General features: G+C 57.4%; 3 protein-coding genes across 6 annotated transcripts; 1 reads left to right on the forward strand and 2 right to left on the reverse strand.

Annotated features, from left to right (window-relative positions):
- The first annotated feature begins 35 nt into the window (after positions 1-35).
- On the forward strand, positions 36-11,717 carry BSPRY (B-box and SPRY domain containing). 2 transcript variants are annotated; one of them, XM_053996043.1, is made up of 6 exons: positions 36-387; positions 3,057-3,155; positions 4,068-4,298; positions 5,867-5,892; positions 7,022-7,146; positions 11,096-11,717. In XM_053996043.1, the coding sequence occupies exons 1-6, from the start codon at positions 283-285 to the stop codon at positions 11,623-11,625; spliced, it is 1,116 nt and encodes a 371-aa protein (XP_053852018.1). In that variant the 5' UTR covers positions 36-282; the 3' UTR covers positions 11,626-11,717. The 2 variants fall into 2 exon arrangements, with proteins under 2 accessions (XP_053852018.1, XP_053852020.1); XM_053996045.1 differs by lacking the exon at positions 36-387 and adding an exon at positions 2,095-2,183.
- A 1,290-nt stretch (positions 11,718-13,007) lies between these two features.
- HDHD3 (haloacid dehalogenase like hydrolase domain containing 3) lies at positions 13,008-14,338 on the reverse strand. Its single transcript, XM_053996049.1, has one exon. It carries the CDS (start codon positions 13,873-13,875, stop codon positions 13,159-13,161), a length of 717 nt encoding a protein of 238 aa, XP_053852024.1. The 5' UTR covers positions 13,876-14,338; the 3' UTR covers positions 13,008-13,158.
- A 46-nt stretch (positions 14,339-14,384) lies between these two features.
- ALAD (aminolevulinate dehydratase) lies at positions 14,385-21,952 on the reverse strand. 3 transcript variants are annotated; one of them, XM_053996047.1, is made up of 12 exons: positions 21,899-21,952; positions 18,471-18,612; positions 18,244-18,294; positions 17,455-17,551; positions 16,995-17,130; positions 16,798-16,881; positions 16,529-16,617; positions 16,177-16,232; positions 15,409-15,496; positions 14,863-14,949; positions 14,611-14,740; positions 14,385-14,531 (listed from the first exon to the last, which is right to left on the reverse strand). In XM_053996047.1, the coding sequence occupies exons 2-12, from the start codon at positions 18,581-18,583 to the stop codon at positions 14,458-14,460; spliced, it is 1,005 nt and encodes a 334-aa protein (XP_053852022.1). In that variant the 5' UTR covers positions 18,584-18,612; positions 21,899-21,952; the 3' UTR covers positions 14,385-14,457. The 3 variants fall into 3 exon arrangements, with proteins under 3 accessions (XP_053852022.1, XP_053852021.1, XP_053852023.1); XM_053996046.1 differs by lacking the exon at positions 21,899-21,952 and adding an exon at positions 21,681-21,774; XM_053996048.1 differs by lacking the exon at positions 21,899-21,952 and adding an exon at positions 20,993-21,016.
- Between the last annotated feature and the right edge of the window lie 1,936 nt (positions 21,953-23,888).

Here is a 23,888-nt window from a genome sequence, read left to right on the forward strand (position 1 = left end):
CAACAGAGATGGAGCTGCTGCCTGTCATTGTTTACACCTCCTCTTACTCCTGGATCTGGTCTGGACTTCCATGCATGCTGGAGATCCCAGTTTTTGGCTTGGTGAAGGCAAACACCTTCAGACTGAAGCTCGTACAGCAACTGGTGGGACCAAGTGCAGGCACAGGCAGCCCCAATTCAACTGAGCCAGCCTGGCAATACTTGAAGTGATCTTTCCACGAGCTGAGAAACACTTTGGGAAGAGTTTCCATGTCCATATACCAGTCCCAGGCAAGGCAAGACCATGTGGATAACCCATGCATTCAGCAAACACCTACTGGCCAGGCTGGGGCCAGGCTGGTCCCTCCCCAGAGGGGTCAGCACAGCCAGATCCTACAGATCCATCCAGGTGAGGAGCAGCATCTCCCCATGTCCTCAGAGACTGAGCAGAAACCAGTCTCAGTGACAGTGAATTGTCACAGACAATAACTGCCTGCTGCTTAGCTCAAGGCACACTAATTGGATTTAGTCTGCTGGCATGCCCATCTTCCATGGCTGTAGCATTTTGCTAATCAAAATAAGGGGGAAAAAAAAAAACCCAATCTGCTTTTTCCAGCAAAAAACTGCTTGAGGGTTCTGCCCCCCCCAAAAAAAAACAAAAAAAAAACCCAACAAAAAAAAACAAACAAAAAAAACACAACCCAAACAACAATAAAAAAAAAAAAAAAAACAAAAAAAAAAAAACAAAAAAAAAAAAAAAACAACCAAAAAACCAAAAACCAAATCCTGGAAGCACTGAGCAAAAGGTTTCTACAAAATTCCCTTTCTAATTTTACCCTGACAGCCCTTGTGATTAGCAATTAGTAATACCTAGTTAATCTCCTCCTGTTCTATCCATGAGTTTACATGTTCCAAAGATGTGAGGAATGATCAGTCTCACAGCTGAGGGGCTGTGATAATTTGGCAATTTATTCTTTCAATCTGACCAAATGCCCCAGTTGTTTCAGACTATTAGGAACGTGATTTTTCTCTGACAGTGGGAGAACTCTGGAAGTTGCAAAACAAGACTCTAGGAAAAACTAAAGTGGGAAATCTGAGTTTTTAATTCTGATGGTTACTGTTTTCAAGCAGCAGTTAGTTAATGCTCATCCCTACCTGCACATCAGCTCTCAGGTGCCCGAGGCCAGGGGAGGCTGCAGGGAAGGTGGAGTTTTGTCCTGTGTCTCACTGTTCTCCTGCCTCCTCCTCAGTGCAAGAAAGAGCAGATTTTTCTGCATCCTGGATGTAAGCAGCGCTCAGGCAGGATGTTAATCCAAGGTTTTGCTGTCTGTATCCCAACACACACTTATCCATCAGCTGCTGCACCACAAAGCCCTAAAAACTCAGGGATCCTACAACAACTGATCCACACCAAGCTTCACCAGCCTGAGTTTCTTGCTGGAGGATGCCCTTATCCTCCCTTCCCTCCAAATGCATCGCTTGACAGAAATCAAAAACCTTTTTTACTGAATTGCTTTTGAAAAATAAGCCATGCTGCTGCCTCCACCTGTCCAGGCTCTGCAGTGAAACCTGTACCGTGGCATAGGGAACATCAACAACCACAGCAGCGGCACAGGGACCCCAGCAGAGCTGCCCCACCCTCACGGGGGAATAAGCATCCCTTCGAGGAGGGCGTTTGGCTTTGGGGAGAATGGGAGACATCCTGGGTTCCAGGAGCTGGGTGTGACTCCCCAGCGGTGCTGGCAGGTCTCTGTGGGTGGGAGCGACCCTCTGGGGTTAAATGGGAGCATCCTAGGTCCCTATGATGGGGGTGGCCCTGTGAGGGTTAAATGGGATCATCCCGGGTCCCTGTGATGGGGGTGGCCCTGTGAGGGTCAATGGGAGCATCCCGAGGGAGCCCCTCAAGTGCCATGTGCCGCTGGCAGGGGCGAGGCGGGGCAGCCCTCGGGAAAGGTTTGTGAGGAAAGGTTATGAAGAACCGCGTCCCTGTGCTGGGGCAGCCCCGCGGCCCGGCCCGGCCCGGCCCCGCCGCGCACTCACCCTCACCGGGCCCGGCGCCGTCCCGCCCGTGCCGCCGCCCGCTGCCGGCTCCCGGCGGGGCCGGGCCGGGGCGGAGCCGAGCCGGGAGCGCCGAGCGCGGCCGGGCGGGGCCGCCGCCCCCGCGGCAGGTGCGGGCACAGCATGGCCCGGGCCGAGCGGCTGCGGGTGAGCGGCGGGACCCCGGCCCGGGCCGGCTGAGGGGAGCCCGGGGCTGGGGGGGCAGAGGGGCCGTGCGGGTCTGGGGAGTTCCGGCGGGATGGGGGGTCCGGGCGGGCGTGCGGGTGTGCGGGTGTGTCGGGGGCTGTAAGGGCTCCTGGATGGGTATGAGCGTCCCTGGGGGAATATGGGGCTCCCTGGGTGTGTGTGGGGGTCCCGCTGGGGGTATGGGGCCATAGGGGGTGTGTGGGGGTCCCTGGCGGGGTGTGGGGGTGCCTCGGCAGCTGTGGGGCCGCGGGGGTCCCTGGCAGGGTGTGGAGGTCCTAGACCGGGTGTGGGGTCCCTGGCAGGGTGTGTGGGGTCCCTGGAGGTGTGTGGGGTCCCTGGAGGTGTGTGTGGCCGCGGGGGTCCCTGGCAGGGTGTGTGGGGTCCCTGGCAGGGTGTGTGGGGTCCCTGGGGTTGTGTGGGGTCCCCGGGGGTGTGTGGGGTCCCTGGGGGTGTGTGTGGCCGCGGGGGTCCCTGGCAGGGTGTGTGGGGTCCCTGGCAGGGTGTGTGGGGTCCCTGGGGGTGTGTGTGGCCGCGGGGGTCCCTGGCAGGGTGTGGGACCATGCGGGTGGTTCCCACGGGGAGCTGGGTGCTCTAAAGGAGCCCCTGGCGGGTGTGGGCCCACCCAAGGATGGGGACGGGGGCTCTGCGAGAGGCTCCTGGCAGGTGTGGGGCCCTGGTGGGGTGTGGGGCTGTTCAGGGGTCCCCCGTGGGGATGGGGGCTCTCTGTGGGGTGGTGCAGGGGAGTGGGGAGGTGTGGGTGTGGGTGTGGGGTGGCTGCCGGGGCTCGGGCCCCGTCCAGGCCCGCATCCATCACCCCGCTGCTCCGCGTCCCAGAACAAGCTGGTGGAGCGCTGCGAGCGGATCCAGCTGCAGAGCGCGGCCATCGCCCGGCACGTGGACGAGGTGCTGCCTGCCAAAGACAAGGGCGTCCTGGTGAGTCCCTGGGGCTGGCCCTGCCCAGGCGACCCTTGCTCGCCATTCCCATCAGGGATGCTCAGCTCCCGGGGTGGGGGGAAACGTTGGGATGAGGCTGTGGAAATGGAATGCCAGGGTGTGTCTGGAATTCCTGCTTCATTTGCCTAGAAAATGTGCACAGACAATGGTGTGAGTGTAAAACAATCAAACATCCTACTAGGATCAGTGCCTTAGAATTCCAAGGTTTATTTTATTTGTTCCTTGCTGTCACTGAGGATGAGGACAAAGGACAGTGATAGAATCATAGAATTCCAAACTGGTTTGGGTTGGAAGGAACCTTAAAGACCACACAGTTCCATCCCTCTACCATAGGCAGGGACACCTCCCACTATCCCATGTTGCTCCAAGTTTCATCCAACCTGGCCTTGGACACTTCCAGGGATCCAGGAACAACCACAGCTCCTCTAGGCACCCTGTGCCAGGGACTCACCACCCTTGCAAGGAAAATTTCTTCCCAATATCCCATCTAACCCTGCCCTGTGGCAGTGGGAAGTTATTCCCTCTTGTCCTGTCTCTCCAGGCTCTTGTCCCAAGTTCCTCTCCAGCTGTCCTGGAGCCTCTTTACGCACTGGAAGGGCCAGTTCTCCCTGGCGTCTTTCCTTCAGGCTGAGCCTATTCTCCTGTTTCTCACCCACAGAGAATCTATGGAGGTTTGCTGAGGGACAGGACTCTGGTCCCTCGCGGGTTGTCACTTAGGTACCGGGGCTGGCTGAGGAGGCAGTGGGCAGGTTTGGGACTGGTATGGTGCCGTGGGCTCAGTTAACAGAGTAACACCAATGGCTGAGCCCCAGGAGCGCGGGCAGAAGCAGCTGGGGCGCCTCTCAGGGCTGGAGCAGGGCTGATGCTCCTGCTGTGTCCTTGCCGTGGCAGAGCGCGGCCAGCGCGGCGCGGGAGCTGGTGGTCCAGAGGCTGCTCCTCGTGGGGAAGGCCTGTGAGAACGAGGAGCAGCGGCTGCTGGAGAGGGTGCACGCCGAGGAGGAGCGGGCACACCAGAGCATCCTCACCCAGCAGGTGCACTGGACAGAGGCTCTGCACAAGCTGGGTGCCCTCCGCACCTACCTGGTGGACATGATCACCAACCTGGATGACCAGGGCCTGCTGGTGAGTACTGTGAGTCAGGCAGCCAAGAGCTGACCTGTACTTCTTGTTATGGGACTTAAATGCAGCGTTCAGCAGCTGCTGTGCTGACAACAGGGAGGCAGAGGTGGACAGGACATAAAGAATTCACAGAATCTCTGGGTTGGAAGAGACCTTAAAGATCACTGAGTCCAACCCATGCCCAACACCTCAACTAAACCCTGGCATTGAGTGCCACATCCAGGCTTTTTTTAAACACATCCAGGGATGGTGACTCCACCACCTGCCCAGGCAGGCCATTTGCAGACATTTGCCGGTCTGGTTCAGGGAATCTCCTTAACCTGATCCTGATAAGCCCCTGTGGTTTCTGGTGGTTCCTGCTCTGCCTGACCCTGCTCTTGCTTGCAATGAGGTTCAGAACCACCCAGGTTCAGGTCTGGGGTTGTAGTTTCCCTTAGGCTGGACAGCCAGGACAGCTCTGGGTTGTGAGCTGCTCTTACAACAGCTAGTTGTGCCACCAGTTTTCTAGTGTCTAGTTTAATCAAAACTGACCCTTGGAAACACCTGCAGCTCTTCTGGAAAGTCCCCTGTGTTGCCTGGCTTAGCCCTGTTAGGGATATTTGCCGTGCAAAGCAGCCTGTGCTTCCTCTTGCTCAGTTCCTTCTCTGGTTATTGAATCATCTGGGCTCACCCAAGTGATTCCTCTTGTTTTAGATATGAGCAGGACCTCTGCCTTGCCACCACCATGCTCAGCCTCTGCTTCCCACGTGTAAATTTGTGAGGAGGGGAAGAGCAGTTCGGCTTGGAAAACAGACCCAATCCCATGGAAAGAGGGCAGATGCTCTCATAGAAAGGCAGTTTCTATCCTGCCCCAGCACCTCAGCATGCTGGGCTGTAGCTGCACCATAAAGAGGAGAGGTTGGAGACCAGGTTCCATCAGCTGCCTGTGGCAGAGAACAGCCACACCCTCAGTTTCTCCTTTTGGAAGGGAATTAGGAGTTCATGTGTTTTCCACCTTGGGCTGTCAGTGTTGGTACTTGTGCCTATCTGGATTCAACACATGCCATGCCACAGGAAAGCTGAAGGCATGCAAAGTGCACTGCTTAGATTTGAGCAGGGATCAGGTATTTTCTTATCACTTTGCTGTACCTTGAGAATGCCTCATGCCCAGCAGGTACAGAAACAAGTGGGACTGACCGTGAGGTCACCTGACTCTTGGCTTAGTCCCTCTGCAGCCTCCCTCCTTTGCTGAAAGCCCTGGGGCTGTTTGCTGGGAGCACAGGCTGTTCCTGCAGCCTGCCTTAGTGGGGTGGGGACAGAGAGGGAAGAGCAGACAGTGTCCCAGCCACATGTACAATGTATTGCCTTCAGCCATTCCCACTCATTTTCTGAGCTGGGAAGTAGGAAGTGCTGCAGGTGAAGAAAATGGATATTGGATGCTCCTGCTGCTCCCTAGGACTGGGGTTGGGATGAGGGGTGGCTTCTCTGGGTCAGGAAGGGGAACACTGCACCCCAGGTCCTGGGTTTGCTGTGGTTGGGGTGTCTTCTGTGGGGATTTAAACTCTGATGACTCTTTCTCTCCTTGTCCCCAGAGTGCAGAACAAGAGATCTTCGAGAGGTCAGTACCCAGCTGCTCCTGGTCCTTTCCCTGACCCTGCTCCAAGCTTTCCCTGCTCCACACCTACATCCCCACAGCTCCTGTGCTGTGTGCCATGACTCAGGCACCCCATGACACCTCCTTTGTCCCTTGTGCTGCTTTTGTTGTGGACAAGGACAGAGCACAGAGATGCCAGCATGGCCTCTTGTCTCTGCTTTTTGTGCTCTGCTGCACCTGGAGATGCTCCATGTGCTTTCCCAGATCAGCAGTCCTTGCTTATGGGAGAACTTCTGCAGCTTTCTTTTTTTCCTTCTGCAGAAAACCACAGGGCTTGCTGGGGGATGGAGCAGGCCTGTGCCAGGCTGTTGGCAGGAGGTGGGATGGTCCATGCTCCATGTAGGGGGTGGCTGGCACAGCATGTCCCCAGCTCTGAATGGGCAGGGAGAGCCAGGTGCAGGTCTCAGTGTCCCCAACAGCCCTATCACTGACACCACTGACACTGGGCTGCCCTTCCTGAGGAAACACCTTGGTGGCTGTGTTTTTATTTAATCTATTTGACTTTATTTAAGTAATTTATTTCTGTGGCTGCTGTCAGGGTGCTAGCCCTGGCTGCACTGTGCTGCCCAGAGGGCCTGTGGGGGCTTTTGGGCCTGTGGAGAGTATGGAATGTGCCACAGCACATCCCCAGCAGCCTGTGCCACAGCCTGTCCTCACAACCAGGAGTTCTGTGCAGACTGCAGGCCACAGAAGCCATCAAACCCCTGGCTCTGTGCTGGGTGAAACCTCTGTGCCCAGACTGTGGGGCTCTGGCAACAGAGGGAAATATGATTCTCTGTCTGTCCATTGTGCTCCCCTGGTACCCTGATGGCTGCTCTCAGACACATTTATTTACCCTGTGTCTGCTGAGTGAGGAGCTGTTGACTCAGGCTGGGATGTGTTTTACAACACTGCAGCCCTTTCACCAGGAACTGTAAGCAGAGCCAACTGAAAGTATCACTCAGGGTGAGAGCTGGCCCAGACTCCCCTGCTGTGGTCTCTCTGCAGCCAGAGCTCCTCTTTAACCTCTGCCATACCTCCTTGTAATCTTTTAAACACCTCCCAGCACAATAAATCGTTGTACTTTGCAACAACTCCTGTTTTCCTTTGCTAGGACGGAGGTGGCAGAGGGAATCTTGGAGCCACAGGAGTCCCTGAAGTTAAACTTTAATCAGAACTGTGTTCAGAGTCCACTGCTGCATCGACTGTGGGCCTGTGCTGTGCTCTGCTGCCTCACAGGTCAGTGTCTTGCTCAGATCTTTCATGCTCCAGGGATTCCTGCACCCTTGCTTGTGTTGTGCCCAGAGAAGCACCCTCATGCTGTGTCCAAACTTCCTCACGCTGTGTCCTGCCCCTCTGCTCTCCCAGCCCCTGCTGGTTTCTTGGAGCCCATTCTGGGAGGCAGCAGCAGCTGTGGGAGGTGTAGGGGGTGCAGTGGGGGCTCCAAGCAGGTTGTGGCTCAGGGAAGAACTGGAGTTTGAAAATGTTGTGTGTTTTATCAGCTCTGTGGCTTTAACGTTGTGTGGTTTCTTTTGCTGTTTCCTGGGTGACAGCAGTGAAGCTGATGCTGCTGTGGGAATCTCTGTCACAGAAATCTCTGTTCACAATGTTTAGCACTGGGCTGCTGGGGACTTTGAGAGGGTGATTTCTTCTGTGGGATGTCTGTGAGACTGCCCAGTGCAGGGGACAGTGAGTAGATGGAGCAGTGTTCTGATCACAAGCTGAGGTTGTGGCTGTGCACAAGCTGGTGGTTCTAGAGGTGTTTGTGCTCTGGCTCAGCTCCTGCTGTACAGCTGAGGCTGCACTGGAGGCATTTGCCAGGCCACTGACAGGCTCTGGGACTGGTTTACCTGGTTGGTGCTGGCTGAGTTAAGCAGGGAAAGACATTTTTCCCCTGGCTGTGATGTGCTTGAATGGCTGATTGTGAAATGTTTGCTTTTATTCTGGTTTCAGTCTGTTGTTAGAGTATTTCAAATGCATTTTTTGTTTCTCAGAGATGGCAATATTCTTTGTAATTTGCCTTGTGAACAATCCCTATTGTGGTTTTTCCAAGGCTGCTGTACAAACTTCTGATTTCTGCTCATCTTGCTGTGATTCTGATGAGCTGTTTCCAGTTTCTCCCTGTTTCCAGGCCCATCTCCAAAGTCTGCACTTCAGGCTTTTATTGCTCTCATAGTTTTAAGTATTAGCTTGAGAGTCTATGCCTATCAAGCACTACCATCATGTGTTTATCTCCTGCAAACTCTGGTGTTGCTCTCCCTTTGTGATTAATTTTCCTCTTTGGAATCTCTGAGTGTTGGCTGTTGAGAAAAGTGTCCCTGCAGTGCTGCATTGACTGTGTCACAGAATCCCAGAATTGTTCAGGTTGGAAAAGACCTCTAAGACCATCCAATCCAACCTGTGATCACTACCCTGTCACCGAGCCCAGAACACTGACTGCCAGGTCCAGCCATGCCTTGGACACCTTCAGGGATGATCATTCCACCACCTCCCTGGGCTGTCCCTTCCAGTATTTAAAACCCATTCAGTGAAGAAATTCTTCCTGAAAGAATCAGTCAAGAAGGTTCTCAATGTTCAGAGCCATGGAGTCAAGCAGGAAGCCTTTTCCCTAATTTTCTTTGCTGTGACAGAATTTTTGTAAGGATTCCTCCCTCAGCAGTATCCTTATGAAACGTAATGACTTTAGGGCATTTGATTCTTGTGGTGGGTGTGCTGATGCACTTATTACACAGGAATTTCATTCTGTTTGGGGTTTTTTGAGTGTGTGGTTACATTTCACATGTCATTACTGCATGCTGAGGATGCCTGGTATCCTTGTGGATCTCATCAGTCCCCAGGCCACCCTGGACCAAGCCTTAGAGATTTAATATTAACAGCAGTGGTCTTGCCGTAAGACCCACTAATGTGAAGTGTCACTCTGTGGTCCCTTCTCCCAAAGGCAGGTGAGCAGGTGGCTCTCTTGTTTATTTGCTTGAAAACAGAAAATTCCAAGCCTTGATGGCTCACTCCATAACCTCTAAAATACTTGTAAAGCAGCTGCAAAAGGGCCTCTATTTCATTCTCAAAAATAAACATGATTCCTTTGATGCCTTCACTTGGCATCCAGGCTTCTGTTTCACTTCTGTTTGGGGTTGTCAGCTTCTTCCTTACACCACGAGATGATGCAAATCCCCTGGCACCATTTGGGAGGGATCTCAGTTAATGGGAACTTGGATTTTTAAAAGTAGCTAGATATGCTGCAGCTCACACAAATATGCTTCCCAGATCTGTTAACCATGGGAATTTATTGTCCCAGTATCCCTCATGACCCAAGGCCACCCTGAGGGATACAGGACACAGAGAAAATAGACTTAGAGGCGAGATGAATTCCCAGTGGAATTATTCATCAGAATTATATGTGAAAATCCAGATTTAATCATGACAAATCACTTGTGTGAGGGGCAAAATTTGCTGGTCTGCATTACTGCTGTTACTTTGCCAGCACTTCTCCTCCCTCAGATGCTCCCCTGGAACTGCAGTTCCACAGCAGAGCAGTGTGGGTGCTCTGGGCGGTGTTTCCCCATGTGGACCACCAGAATGCAGCCCTAGGTTAGCTGTATGTGGCACAACAGGAGGTTTAGTGCCCTCCTTCTGCCAGAGGAAGATAGTCTGGTGCTGCTTTGTTTTCTATGAATTCAGAGCAGCTTTGGCTTCCTGGAAAGCCGCCCTGCACACCAGCAGCGTGGGCAGCCCCAGAACCCTCTGGAGAGCTCAGGTTTGGCTGCTGTGTGGGGAAATAAATCATCAGATGAATGAGGCTGGCAGCTCCTGCTGAAGGAAGTACTGGCTTCAGCTCCTCTTTGGGCTCACTCTTGCTTGCAGTAACTCCTACCTAACATGCACAGGTGCATGGCACTGATTTGCAAAGGGATAATTCAGCCTCTGTTCATCTGCCAGGGAGCACCTGGGCAGGTGCAGCCTGAGGAAACCCTGGAGCATTGCTGCTGCTGCTGGGTGCTGTTTGCTGTTAGAGGGATGCTGACCTGAGTCCTGGAGCAGGCTGGGCTCTGGGATGACCCTGTTGAGGTCATCCTTTGGTTCTTTAAGGGCTCATTGTGCTGTGTGCTGGATGCTGAGCAGAGGGTGTTGGGCAATGGCTGGTGCTGGCATGACAGGGTAGAGATGCTGGCAGGGATGGCAGAGCCACTGAGTCACCCCTCCAGCCCTGTTTCCATGGTGGTTTAAGACCTAAAATGAAAAAAAGTGAGTGTGGGGGAAGGCAGGGCAAGGAGGGGCACCTGCTAGCAGGAACTGAGTCCCCTCAGGAGCAGATGAGTCCACTGGGCATCAGCCTCACCCCTGCTTCACAAATTTAGGGACTGAGGAACACACTTCTGCAGTTCCACAGCCTGCAGACCCACAGAAGGGTCTCAGGGGGAAGCATGCAGGGCACTGTGATCTTAGAGATCTTTTCCACCCTTGACAGTCCTGTAGTCTTGTGATTTCATGATTTTGAAGTGGTGCAGACCCACAGTGGGTGCTGTGTCCTCTGGCCAGTCTGGGCTGCTACTGGCTGGGTTTGTGCAGCTGGGAACCCTTTTCTTTCACAGCTAAGCCAGGTCCAGTCACAGCTATGCTCAGTTCTAAGCCCGGTGCTACCTCCCTGCACTGCTCCCAGCACCTCAGGGTGGGTTGATCAGCACCTGGGGCTTTGTAGCAGGAAACAGATTGCCCTGCCTGGCCCTCTCCAGTCCTGTTTTTCCAGCTTTGCAGGTTTTCTGCACACAGCCAGTCTTGCCAGGCTCTTGGCTCCCCTGGCTGGGGGAGGAGCAGCCGGGTCCTGCTCACCCACAGTGGGGGTGGGAAAGGACAGGAACTCTGTTTGGATCTCTCCCAAAAGTGGGGTGACCCAAACTTGCTGAGTTCTGTTTTGTGAGGAGTCAGGCCAGGGTCAGAGGAAGATGAGCAAGGTGGAGAGATACCTGGTGAGTCTGGGCTTTGGTGAGCCTTGTTCTGGCCCTGGCTGAGAGGAGAATGTGTGGCACCCAGCCTGAGCCCCCAGCACTGTCACCCTGGGGAGCAGAGCAGGCCCCAGGAGCGGTGTGTGAGGAGAGGGTGGTTGCTCTTGTGTTTCTCATGGCCATGACTACCTCAGGTGGTTCAGATGGTGGCCACTGAGTCAGTGCTCATCACGTGGCTTCTCTTGCAGGCTCACAGGAGATTCACATTGATGAGAAAACCCTGAGTCCCCACCTCACCCTGTCGGAAGACAAGAGAACCCTGACCTTCAGCCCCAAGAAAGCAAAGGTGGACTCGGGCTGCCCCGAGCGGTTTGACCACTGGCCCAACGCTTTGGCCACTGCACCTTTTAACTCAGGGGTCTGTGCCTGGAAGGTCAGCGTGGAGCAGAGCTGTGCCTACAAGCTGGGGGTTTGCTACAGCTCCGTGCCCAGGAAGGGCTCTGCCAACGAAGGCCGCCTGGGCTTCAACACTGCCTCCTGGGTGTTCTCACGCTATGACAAAGAATTCCGGTTCCTGCATGCGGGGCAGCCCCAGCCCGTGGAGCTGATCAAGGCCCCGGCAGAGATCGGGGTCCTGCTGGACTTCGCAGGGGGGGAGCTGCTCTTCTACGACCCCGGCTCCTGCGCCATCCTCTTCTCCCACCGCCAGGCCTTCCTGGAGCCCCTGTACCCTGTCTTTGCCGTGGCACACCAGAGCATCTCGCTCGGCCGCGTGTGACTGTGTGTGCTCTGCAGTGCCCGGGGAAAGGAGCCCGGGCAGGGCTGTGGACTGTGTCCAGGGCCCTTCAGACAACACCTGCCTTCACACTACACCTGTTCCTCGTGTGTTTTCTGCAGCTTTCCTCTCGTCCCAGAGCCTACACCCTGTGCTGGGGTGAGGGGTCTGGGAATGCCTGGCTGGGCCAGCTGCTCCTAGGTGAATTGTTTGATTTCTGCCCCACCAAAAGCAGCTTTCCAGTCTGCTGGTGGGCTGGAAAAAAGAGGAGAAATAGTGACAGATATGTATGGAGAAGTGGCAGGGAGGAGGCCTGTGGAAAGGGCTGTGCTCTACCACTCCTTGACAGGAGTGTGGAGCCAGACATGGTCAGGCTCTGCTCCCAAGCAACGGTGAAAGGACAAGAGGAAATGGCTTCAAGTTGTGCCAGGAGAGATTTAGGTTGGATCGTGGAGAAAATTTCTTCACTGGAAGGGTAGTCATGCCCTGGCACAGTCTGCCCAAGGCAGTGATGGAGTCACCATCTCTGGAGGGGTTTGAAAGGTGTTGTGGATGTGGCACTTGAGGACATGGTTTAGTGGTGGCCTAGGCAGTGTTGGGGGAACAGTTGGACTCAATCCTAAAGGTCTTTTCCAACCTAAATGATTCTGTGATTCCCTGATTGGGACACAGCTGGAGATGCTTTTGGGAGGAGCTACCCCATTGCAGAGCAGGGACAGCACAGGGGGCTGTCCCCTGTGGGGGACCATGCTGGGACAGGGGCACTGCTGAGGGACTGTGGCCATGTCCAGGCAGAGGAACAAGCAAAGACCAGCAGAAAGAAACCAAAACTGAGTGTTCCAAGGGAGTGGGGTTTGAGTGTAACATGGTGCAAACATGGGGAGCTGATGGCAGCAGGCAGGGAGGAGAGGTGTAGGCCTGGAGTTGAGCCAGAGAAAGGGGTTTAAAATCATCTTTAAAGGATCATTTTTATTTCTCACTACCCAAATCAGTAAAGTTTATTAACTGGCAATTCATTAGGTGAAATTGCCCAGCTCCAGGCTGCTTTGCCCACAGCAGGAGACCTGCAGGCACTTCCTGCCTGCCTTCCGCTGTTGGGAAGGGGGGGATGTTGGTGAGGTGGCAAAGGTGGGGTACACTGAGGGTGCAGGGCCTGGGCAGGGGTGTCCTGGGTGCTCTGTGTGGGCAGGGTCACCAGTTGCACTGGGGGATGCTTGGGCCTGTCCCTGGGGTGACTGAGAAGGGATAAACCTCAGTATCTGCCTCCATTTCCTGCCAGAATCAGCCTCTGGAGTGACCCAGCCCCAGCCCTGTTAGGGGAAGACACCACAGCTGATCCTCTTCTGTGGTGTTTTTAGAGCCATGAAACACATCTGCTCCACTGCTGGGCATCAGAAATGTTTTATTACATGAACACAACTCCTGCTCCATAGGCAGTTCAGACTTGCTGCTCTTCCCTGCCCACCTGGCAGCAAGAAATCTCATGTCAGGACAGTTCAGCTCTCAGCAGCAGCACTGGACCCCTCCGAACCGCAGCTACTCCTTCTCGATGCGAGCCAGGAGGTGGCTGAGCGTGGGCAGGACGTGCTCGGGGGGCACCTCGGGCCCCTCGCCCGGCCCGGCCGCCCGCAGCAGGAAGCTGTGCATGCCCGCGGCCCGGGCCGCCCGGTAATCCCGGCTGTAGTCATCGCCGATGTGCGCCGCCTGCTCGGGCCGGGCCCCGCCGAGCCGCAGCGCCTGCTCGAAGATCCTCCCGTCCGGCTTGGCGAAGCCCGCGGCCTCGGAGGTGAGCACGAACTCGAAGTGGTGCCGCAGGTTGCACTGCGAGAGGATGGCTTCCAGCCGGCTGTCGAAGTTGGAGACGACTCCCATGTGGAAGCCGAGCTGGCGGCACCGGCTCACGGTCTCGGCGGCTCCCGGCAGCACCTCCCAGTTGTTGGGGCTGCAGTAGTCGCGGTAGAGCTTTTCTGCCAGCTTCGTCAGGGCTGCCTCGTCGTGCACGCCCGAGAGCCTGAAGCTCTGTTTGACAACATCCAGCCACCACTGCCGGGAGCTGAGCCCCTGGCCGTGGCCGTAGTTGGGGAAGCGCCGGCTCTGGGCTCCGTACACCTCCCGGAAGGAGCGCCCCAGAGCCTCGGGCTGCACCTGCAGCCCGTGGGCCCGGGCCTCGGCCGCGTAGCTCTGGCCCACGGGCTGCCGCAGCCGCAGCAGCGTGTCCTTCACATCCCAGGTCAGCAGGCGCAGCCTGAGCATGGTCTCAGCAGCGCCCGGGGACACCGCCGAGCCCCGCGGTGCCAGTCACATCAGAGGGCTGCGGGCACCGCGGCCTTTTGTCCACCTCAGTACGAGCGTCGGTGTCCCCCCGGCGGGGCTCAGGGTCCCTCTGGGGTCAGCAGGGAGACGCGGCAGGGACGGCAAACCCTGCTCCGAGTCCCAGGGGCAAAGTCTGCCAGGCCGGGGCAGTGACACTCCCCACGTGGGTGCCGCAGACGGGGCGAGCTGGGGCACCGGGGACGGACCCGGGGTGGGGGTCAGGGGCACGGCCGGGGTGTCCGGGGCGGGAGCACCGCTGGAACCTAGGTGCAGACTCGCGGTATCCCCGCGGGTCCCGGAGGTGCGGGGCGGTCCCGGCGCTCACCGGGCCGAGCTCCCGGTGCGGGGGGTCTGCGGGCTGGGGGTGCGCGCAGTGCCAGGGCCCACCTGCGCCGCCGCCCGGAAGCGCCGCCCTTCCCGGAGAACCCTCCCCTCCCGGAAAACCCGCCCATCCCGGACAACCCGCCCATCCCGGAATTCCCTCCCCTCCCGGAGAACCCGCCCCGGCTGCAATGGCCGCACTCAGTGCCGGCCCGCCGCCTCCCGCAGCCAGCGCAGCAGCTGCGGTGTGAAGTAGGTGATGATGATGTCGGCCCCTGCGGAGAGACGAGACGCTGGAGCCAGCCCGGGGCGACACGGGGGATAGAGAGGGGGACAGGGGGGTCGCAGCCTCACCTGCGCGCCTGAAGGCCGTGATCGCCTCCTGCACCGCCGCCTCCAGGCTGAAGGCGCCGGCCTGCGCCCCGTGCCACAGCATGGCGAACTCCCCCGAGACGTGGTACACGGCCAGCGGGTGCGTGGGGTGCTGCGGGAGCGGATCAGCGCCGGGGACAGCCCTCCCCGCACACCCCGGTGCTCCAGCGCCCGTCCCGGCGCACAGAACCCACAGCCCCCACCCAGAGCCCTCCCTGCCCGGCAGGGCCTCACCCGAGCCTTGACGTCCCTCACGAGGTCCAGGTAGGGCATCCCCGGCTTCACCATCAGCATGTCCGCGCCCTCCCGCACGTCCCGGTCCTGCCACGGCAGTGCGGGGACAAGAACAGCTTGTTTTTGTCCAGGAGTTTGGAGCCGTGGTGGTTTTCCCCAGGGGGGATCACAGGTGTCTGTGAGCCCCTCAAGGCCAAAGTGGCTGGTGCTCCCTTCGCCATACATGTGGTGTCTGGGGAGAGCTGATGGCTTCGTGTCCCTGCACCTGACACCCCAAGCCACAGCAGGGCATGGGGACAGCAACTGCATGCTCCCAGTGCTCAGTCCTTGGGCACACACTGGGACCAGCTCTGCCCAGGCCTCGTGTTTCTTTGGCTCATGGAAGGGGAACACCCTTGGCCATTTGCCTCCCAACTTCTTGCTCGCCCCAAGCCCTGCGGGGTGCAATCACCCAGGCCCCCTGTGAAGGTGTCCCTCCCCACAGGCATAACCCCACAGCCCACACTCACCCCACTGAGGGTGTCCCACCCCACAGCCCACACTCACCACAGAGCGCACGGCCAGCCCGCGGGCGCCCGGGGGCAGCTGGTAACAGCGCCGGTCCCCAAAGGCAGGTTTGGACAGTGCCGCGTCCCTGCAGAGGGGCAGAGGGCAGGGGGTGAGGAACCCCTGCCTCCCACCTCATACAGCTCTAGAAGCATGAGGACAGGCCAGGACAAGCATCTGAGCCACTGAGCCAGACCGAGGGGGCACTCCCGACGCAGTTCAGCACCCAGGGATTGCTCTGGGAGATCCTACAGGCCCAGGCTGGCCCTGGGAGCTGATTCAACATCCACTGCCCTCCTCACGCCCAGAGTCTGGGTAAAATTGTGTCAAGCTCTTTTCCAAGGCAGGTTCCTTGGGGATACCCTGCCAGGGTCAGGCTGTTCTTGGGACAAGGTCTAACAGCTGACTAAGCTGAGGCTTATCCCTGAAGTTGCCCTGGGGGACAACACTGACTCCTGTGACTCCTAACTGCTCCTGGAAGCTGCAGGCAGCTCCCTCACTGCCTGCCTTACCAGCACCCAAGCAGGTGAAGGGTTGGCATGGAAGATCACCCTTCAGTGACCTTGCTGCCAGCCAGCCTCTCCTGGGCAAGGTACATTTGTCTCCTTTTTGCATGGAGAAGTAGGAGTAGGGTGCTGCTAAGTGACCAGTGTGGCCCCACGTGCAGCCCAGGCTCTGGGCAAGCCCCTTTCCCAAGTAACTCCCTGGGAATGCACTCCCAGCCAGCCTGGCCCCAGCTGGGCACACCTGGCTGGGGGACAGACCCACCTGAAGGGGCCGTAGAAGCACGAAGCAAACTTGGCGCTGTAGCTCATCACTGAGACCTGGAGGGCAGAGAGGGGCTGTGAGGGCTGTGAGCTCAGGGCCACATCCCAGTGCTGGGACAGGAGAGATTCCCTCCCACAGCTTTACCTTCCCCCTGCCAGACATCTGGCACTTCACCATGCCTGGGCATTCCCCTCCAGCCAAGGACATTCCCCTCCTGTGTGTGCCGGGGCAGGGCAATGCCCGTGGCACCAAGGGGGGCGTTTGCCCCTCCTGCCACTTGCCCTGTCCCACTGTGCTGCAGCCTCCCATGGAGGTGGTTCATGCCTGTGGCACACACAGGTCCCTGGCTCACCTTGTTGCCCAGATCGTTGGAGATCAGCGCCTGCTTTATGGCTGCAATGCGCCCGTCCATCATGTCTGAGGGGGCCACGATGTGGCAGCCTGCAGGGACGGACAGGACAGGGATGCTGGGAAGCACTGGAGGCTCCGGTGCTGCCTGAACAGGGCAGGGGAGCACTCCCAGTTGGAGCCAGGCCCAGTCTGCTTTTGGGTCTGGCCAAAGCCAGAGAGGGGCAGCTCTGTGAGAGCCAAACTGGGGTGTCACTGCCCGGGGCTCCCCACCTGCTTTGGCATAAGCCAGCGCCACCTCCGCCAGCCGCTGGCAGCTGAGCTCGTTCTGGATGGTGCCATCTTCACGCAGGATGCCTGGGAGACAAAGCTGGGGTTACACAGGGGAGGGACAGCTCAATCCCTCAGTCCCAGGGGAGTGTGGCTCTGGGGACAAGCTGAGGAGATGCTCAGAGCAGCAGTGTGCTCACCACAGTGCCCATGTGAGGTGTAAGGGCACAGGCAGACATCACAGGCAATCAGCAGCTCTGGGAAGGTGGAGTGGATCTTCCTGATGGCCTGGATGGCAGGAGTGCCCTCAGCATCAGCAGCAGAGCCTCTCTCGTCCTGTGAGGACAGAAACACCTCAGCATGCACAGCTGACACTTCCCACCAGCTCCTTCATGGCAGCAGCTCCGCCTAGGAAGCACTTCCTGAAGTGTAGGACCCTGTAAGGCTGGATGGTGGGACCCCACTGAGGGAAAAGGGTGATGGGCAGCTAGGACAGGTTTTTGGGGCTATCTGCAGAGCTCTGAGGACTTTCTGGGTGTCCTCTCATATCACAGCCAGAGACCCTGAACTGCTCCTGTTTGATCAGGAGACCCCCCCCCCCCCCCAGATTGCCGTGACAGCCCTGTGGCTATCCCAGCATCCCCACACACATGCACTGACCTTGTGGACCTTGCTGGGCACCCCAAAGATGAGCACACACTTGAGGCCGTCTTCGACAAGGGGCCGCAGCATCCCCTCCAGCTTGTTCACTCCATACCTGAGCAGGGCAAAGGGAAGCAGCTGCCAGGCACCCAGACCTGCTCTGTGGGGAAAGCTGCCCTGGGACTGGGATGCTGCCCTGTGAGCAATCCAGCGTCACCAGGCAGTGGCTGGAGGTACAGGGGAGGTGTTGCCTGAACACTGGGAGGAACAATCTGAGCCCTTATCTGGGGCTCCAGGAGCACTATCTGCCCGGCATGGACACCGCTCTGGAGGGATGGGCAACCCTTGCCCTTGGATCCCTTATCTTGGTGTCCCTGGTGCAGCTCCATCCTCCTTTCCCAACACAGCACCCCTGCTGCTAATGTGCAGCAGATGCAGAGGGGAGCTGCCAGTCCAGTGGGATCCAGTGCAGGACCAGATTCCATGTCCTTGCAGAAGTTTTCTGGCTGCTGCTGGAAACCCTGTTCACTTCCATCCTCCCTGTGTGCCCAGCCCACGCAGCCTGGGAGTGCTCTGGGACACAGCCAGACCCTGGTGCTGTCCCTCCCAGTACTGACACTTTTCCAGCATTCCCTGCATGATTCCCTCCACTCCCTTAGTGGGTGAACATTCCCATCTTGTCTGATGCTGGAGATCTCCAAAGCAGGAGCCAGAGGGTTGGAAGCCTCCCCCTGGCTCATGCTCAGGGCATAAATGAACCCTCCCCAGACAGAGGGCACAGCAGCGACTGGGGGGCTGGATTCATACCTGGCTTGTCCAGGAAGGCTGGGAATTGGCTCCACGGCATCAGGGCTGTCACTGTGGGGGGTGGATGGGACAGAGATGTGAGCACTCGGTGGGAGAAGGAAGCCTCTCTCCCAGACTCGTCCACAGGAACTCTGAACCTATTTAACAGCTCAGGGGCTGCAGGGATGGGCCCAGCCAGACACCGTGAGCCAGGTCCATCCCTCACTCGAGAGCTGGGGCTCACTCACGTGACAAAGATGGGGTAGATGAGGTTGGAGGCATCGAAGGCGGTGGCCGTGCACTGCCAGGAGCGCAGCACAGGGTGGAAGTATCCACTGTGGAGAACGGAGTCTGCCTGCATGGTGGGCTCTGCTGTCAGGTAAGGAGACTCTGAAACACCAAAACAAACCAGTGGGACCCTGGTGAGCTGCTGCTCTTGGCACATGTGAGGAGGGGCTGGGATCCAGGCAGCCACAGCAGGACTGACCCTGTCCCATGCCAGGCCATGAGCTGCAGCCCAGGCAGCTCCACCCCACCTACCCCGGGCACCCTGGGGTGCTGCAGGACCCCCATCAGCAGCCACAGCACGGCCCTTCCCATTAACAGGGAGATCAGTGACTCCTCCCCACAAACCTCCCAGTTCTGTGTATGAAACCCCCCATTTCCAGCCACTGACAACCTCCCCCAGCAGAATCACGTTCACCCTCCGCAGGTTCCTATCCCTGAGCCCCAAGAGGGTCATTCTTCATTCATTTTACTTTTCCTTAGTGCTGAGAAATTGTGTGACACAGCTTTTGTATGGATACAGTTTTTGGAGAGGATACAGAGCTGCTCTGTGTGATCTTTAAGGTTCCTTCCAACCCAAACCATTCCATGATTCTGTGCAGCACCACATATTTATGGCTGCAGTGTGAAGGTGCAGTTACAGAAGAGGGGCACCTCCAGGGGCACTGGAGGAGAGAGGCACGCGACCATCCAGGGCTCTAAAACTCTCACAGTTACACAACTCCAGTGGGCACTTACTGCTGGATAAAGAAAACTGTGGAGTTGGGCAAAACTGATTTCAGAAATAACAAAATTCACACATAAATCAATCATTAGCTATCTCACGGCTGAAGCTTCTTCTGTAGCAATGTTTTATTCTCTAGCAGATCTAGTAATAATTCTGTGATCAGCCCATTAAGAATTAGATTTCCATGAGGGCTCAATTCCCACCACCATGCTGCTGGTGGATGTGATGGAAGGGGCCGTGGGAAGGGAGCTCTCCTGGGACGAGGTGTTTGGCTGCAGTGCAGAGGAACAGCTGCACGACCCCAACAAGGGACTGTTTGTGCAGAGCAGCTCCAAGGACTTCTGGCTGCTCACACAGGGCCACATCCTCTGAACGCCCTGTGCAGACGAGTTTGGGTGCCCTGGGAGACAAAGCAAAGTTCCTGCTGAAGAACGTGGGGTTTTGGGAGCTGAGCCTGAGGGAGGTGGGCAGGAGCAGAGCTGAGATGGGATTCTGAAAGAGCAGGTGGATGCCTGTGAGTGTCCTGGGCAGGGCAGGGCTTCCCCAGGGAGATGGAGCAGCAGGAGGATGGGACCCCTCTCAGGGGAGCAGCCTTGGTCCATCCCAGGAGGGATTCTCCAGGCAGTAAACCTCTCCGACCCCCAGCCTGCATCCAAACTCTCTCTGGAGAACAGAGTGGGACCAGAGTCCCTTTGGAGGCACAGCTCCAGCTCTCAGCACTGAATCCAGGGGACAAAGTTTAATACCAGCACCCATGACACCAGCCAGTAATAGAGCTGGGAGATGGCTCAGTTCTTCTGGAAAACCTTTAGTATGAAGTGTTTCACCTATTTTACACACTCAAGACCCTTAAGATCTTCTAATATGGAGCCAAACTCTTATCAGAGTGCACAGTGCACAGAACACTTGGAACAAATGGGAATTGTGTTCAATCCAGGGCTGGAATCGAGCCTCTCATACCCCAAGGAATCGCTTCTGCTTGGGCATCAGGAAAGGCCCCTCTTGGTTAGAGGCTTACATGTATAAAAACTCCGAGTAAAAACATCAGGTGGTGCTCGTGGGGATGCAGAGCAGCTGACAGGCACGCTGGCAGTGTCATGGCATCCCTTGGCAAGCCATTTTTAGCCCTTGGAACGCTGCTGCCCCAGGCCTTACTCCAGGGAAGGGGACAGCCCTCGGGTGAACCGGAGCTGGCAGCTCCAGCAGGCGCCTGGCTCCAGGCAGGACTGGCAAACAAAGGGCTCAGTGAACAAAACCCACCTCGAGAATCCAAAAAATGTTTTAAACAGTTAATCCCACCAGAGGGAGGGGAGGAGGCCGGGTGGGACCAGAGTCACCTGACTGGATGGGACAGATAGAGGCCACAGCTCCAGAAACCGCGCTCCGGAGCGAGGAGGAGACGGGACCGGGTGGGATTGCAGTGCTAAGATAAGAGTGGCACGGGTGTGTCCCAGGCTGCCGGGCCGGGTCCTCCTTCCCAGCCCCACGTCCAGGACAAGCTGCTGCCCACGCAGGGCACCCGGCAGGACGAGGGCATCGGGGTGGCACAGCTGGGGACATCGGGGAAGGAGGGCAGGAATGTGCCATGGGGACATTGCGCCACCCGCTGCGCCCTGGCCTGGGGCTGCTCCCCTCGAGATCCCGGCAGAGCAAATTAACCTTTCCTCAACATCCAAGGCTCAAACCTGTCTTTCTAAAGCTCTTTGCTCCGTGCACAACGGAGAATTCAAGGACAGGTCGGCAGCAGAGCGGCTTCACCTTTGCTCCTTCCACTGGGACCGGTGCAAAGCCGCAGCACCCGAACCCGCAGCTGTGCCCAGCCCGTGCCCGCGGCACTGCCCGGCTGCCTCGCTGCTCTCGAGGGACGGGAAGCAACTTCCCAATGGGAGAACCCGGCACACGCCGGCCCTCGGCACCGGCGGGACAATTTTCGGGGACGAGCGGGAGGCAGACCCGGCGCTGCTCCGGCTCCCGACAGCCCCCTACGAGCTGGAAGGGTTTGTTCCCTCATCTCGCCTCATCTTGGCAGCAAGAGGTGTCCCAGCATTTCAGGACACACAAGCACACGTGGCCTCAGACGTGAGCTCAACTATTTAGCTAAATCTCAAGGACATGCAAGCTCCCAAAAATCCCAGCTCAGGACGGATCGGGGGGTTCTAGGAAAGTGGAGCTCTCCGGGCAGACAACGCAGCTGTGGGTTAATTAACAGCCACTAACGAAGGCCAAGCTACTACAGGGTTAATTAAGAGCTACCTAGGAAAGTCAAGCTGTTAGGGCAGGTTTCCCGCTCCAGTAGGGGAACGGGGATGCTCAGGGGTCTGGAGTTACACCCCAGGACAAGTGGGAGCTCAGGACCGACGCCAGCTCGCAGCATCACACGCTGCTCGGTGCGTCCCCCGCCGTTGCCACGGTTACCGAGCAAAAACGGAGCAAAACCGAGCAAAACCTGGGTCGTCCTTGCTGCGTTACCCGGGGCTGCCCTTCCTGCCTGCACCCAAGCGCGGCCGGGACCCGTCTCTGGAGTCATTCCCCGGCAGCCCTGCAAGGGACCGAGGTCGGGGACCGGAGGAGGGGCGGGCGGACGGACGGACGGACGGCCCCGACTCCGACCCCGACCCCGGCCCCGGCCCCGGCCCCAGCCCCGGTCCCGGTCCCGGCGCTCACCGATCCCTGCGTCCGCTCCGGCCGTGCGACAGTGTCCTCGATTTGCATAACCACGCCCCTAATCAGCATGGCTCCGCCCCGCGCGGAGGGGCTGGCGGGAAGTCTCGAGGCGGAGCGCGGGAAAGGCGGCGCGGGAGGACGGGGGCGATGGCGGAGCGGGGATTTGGGGTCTGCAGCAGGGATGGGCCCGGGGGGGCACGGGGCACGGCCTCGGCGTGCTGCGGGTGCAGGCTCTGGGTGCTGGGGCCAAGCAATCCAGTTCCAGGGTGCTGTAGGGGCACCTGGAGCCAGGTTTGGGGGTGCTGAAGGGGGACTCAGAGCCAGGTTTTGGGGTTCTGGGGGACATGGAGCAGGGCTTTGGGGTGCTAGGGGGACCAGAAGGCAAGTTTTGGGCGTTCATGGAGGCTGGAGCAAAGCTCTGGGATGCTGCAGGACCCAGAGACAGGTTTTGGGGTGCTGAGGGGAGGCATGGAGCAGGGTTTTAGGGTGCTGGAGGCCTATGCAGTCCAGTTCTAGGGTGCTGTGGGAGGACCTGGAGCCAGGTTTTAGGATTCCAGAGTGGCTGTGACAGGGCATGGGGTGCTGTGAGGGTTTGGAGTGCTGCAGTGTTTGGTTTAAGGAGCGTGGCTGAGAAGCTGTGGTGGTGTGGAGCAGGGTTTGGGGTGCTGCAGAGGCACCTGGAGCTGGGTTTTGTGGTGCTGGGGGTCTGCCCAGCCCAAGGAAGCCCAGAGCCCTGCCTTGGTCTCTCAGAGCAGGGGAGTTGCCTGGATCAGGTTTAGTGCAGGACATTCTGCAGCTCCCCCACCAAAGCATCATTCCCTGGCTTGCTCCAGTGCAGAAACCCTGGATCCAGATTCTGGACCCTCCCCCCAGCCGGGAACCTCTCCCTGGAGCGAGGGAGGGGGAGCTGATAGCAAACATCAGTGATCTGGAAATCCCCTCCTTCTTTCCATAGTCCCTCCCTCCTCACACGGAGGCCAGGCTGCAGCAGCCTTCATCCTCCCCTCATTCTCCTCCATGTCGGCTGCTGCAGAAACCATCTCCCAGAGCATTTCCTGCACCCATCCCACTTATGCAACCACAACCTGCTCATTTTATAACTGACCGAAATACGAGACTCCCATTTATGTAAAAAAAAAAAAAATCTGGCTTTTATTTAGATCTCATTCCCTTCCGGAATATGCACCCCAGATATGTGCTGAAGAGAAAAAAAAAAAAAAAAAAAAAAAAAAAAAGAGAGGAAAAGAGCTGGAAGTTGGGGAACACATCATCAGGCTTTCCACAGCCTGGCTAAATGCCAGCAGAAACTAGACAGCAGAAAATCTGTGTTGGTTCAGTTCTTTTCAGAAGTTGGGCTTGTGTGCGTGTGAAAATCCAGCGTGCCAGGAGAGCAGGAAGGCAGGGTGGTTCTTGTGGGTAGCTGCCACCATTTTTTTGGTGGAAAGGATCCAGGATTCCTCACAAGTGCTATTTTAAAACTGCACATCATCACAACCTGGAGGTTTTAAATGTATCTAAAACTTTCTGGGGGAGAAAGGCATCAGAACTAAGAGATCAAGTGGAAAACTACAAACCTACACTAGCACAAGGGGTACCAACAGCTTCTCTCAACCCTTCCTTCTTGCAGGAGCCTTTTGTGAAACCACATGGGGCCCCTGGGTGGGCACACCCTGCCCCTGCTGCCCTCCCAGAGGCATCTGTATCCCTGGAATGACCAGCAAAGGGACCTTGGATGGAATTAGCTCATCCCAACTGGGAAAAGGGGAAAAGACAACCACCACAATTCACCACTCTGTTCTACCACATCTCAGCTTGCTGCAGGAGCTGCTGCTGCAGGGGGACGGGTGAGACCACCAGACCCCAGTGCCACCACTGACCTGTCACACCCCCAGCACTGCACAAAGCCACTTGTTTGCAGCCTTGCTCCCCATTTTACCCCCTTCTTGTGCTTCAGATTTTAAATCAATCTCCTCCTTGTCTCTCAGGGCTC

Source organism: Vidua macroura, chromosome 21 (assembly GCF_024509145.1).
Source record: "Vidua macroura isolate BioBank_ID:100142 chromosome 21, ASM2450914v1, whole genome shotgun sequence".
NCBI lineage: Eukaryota > Metazoa > Chordata > Aves > Passeriformes > Viduidae > Vidua > Vidua macroura.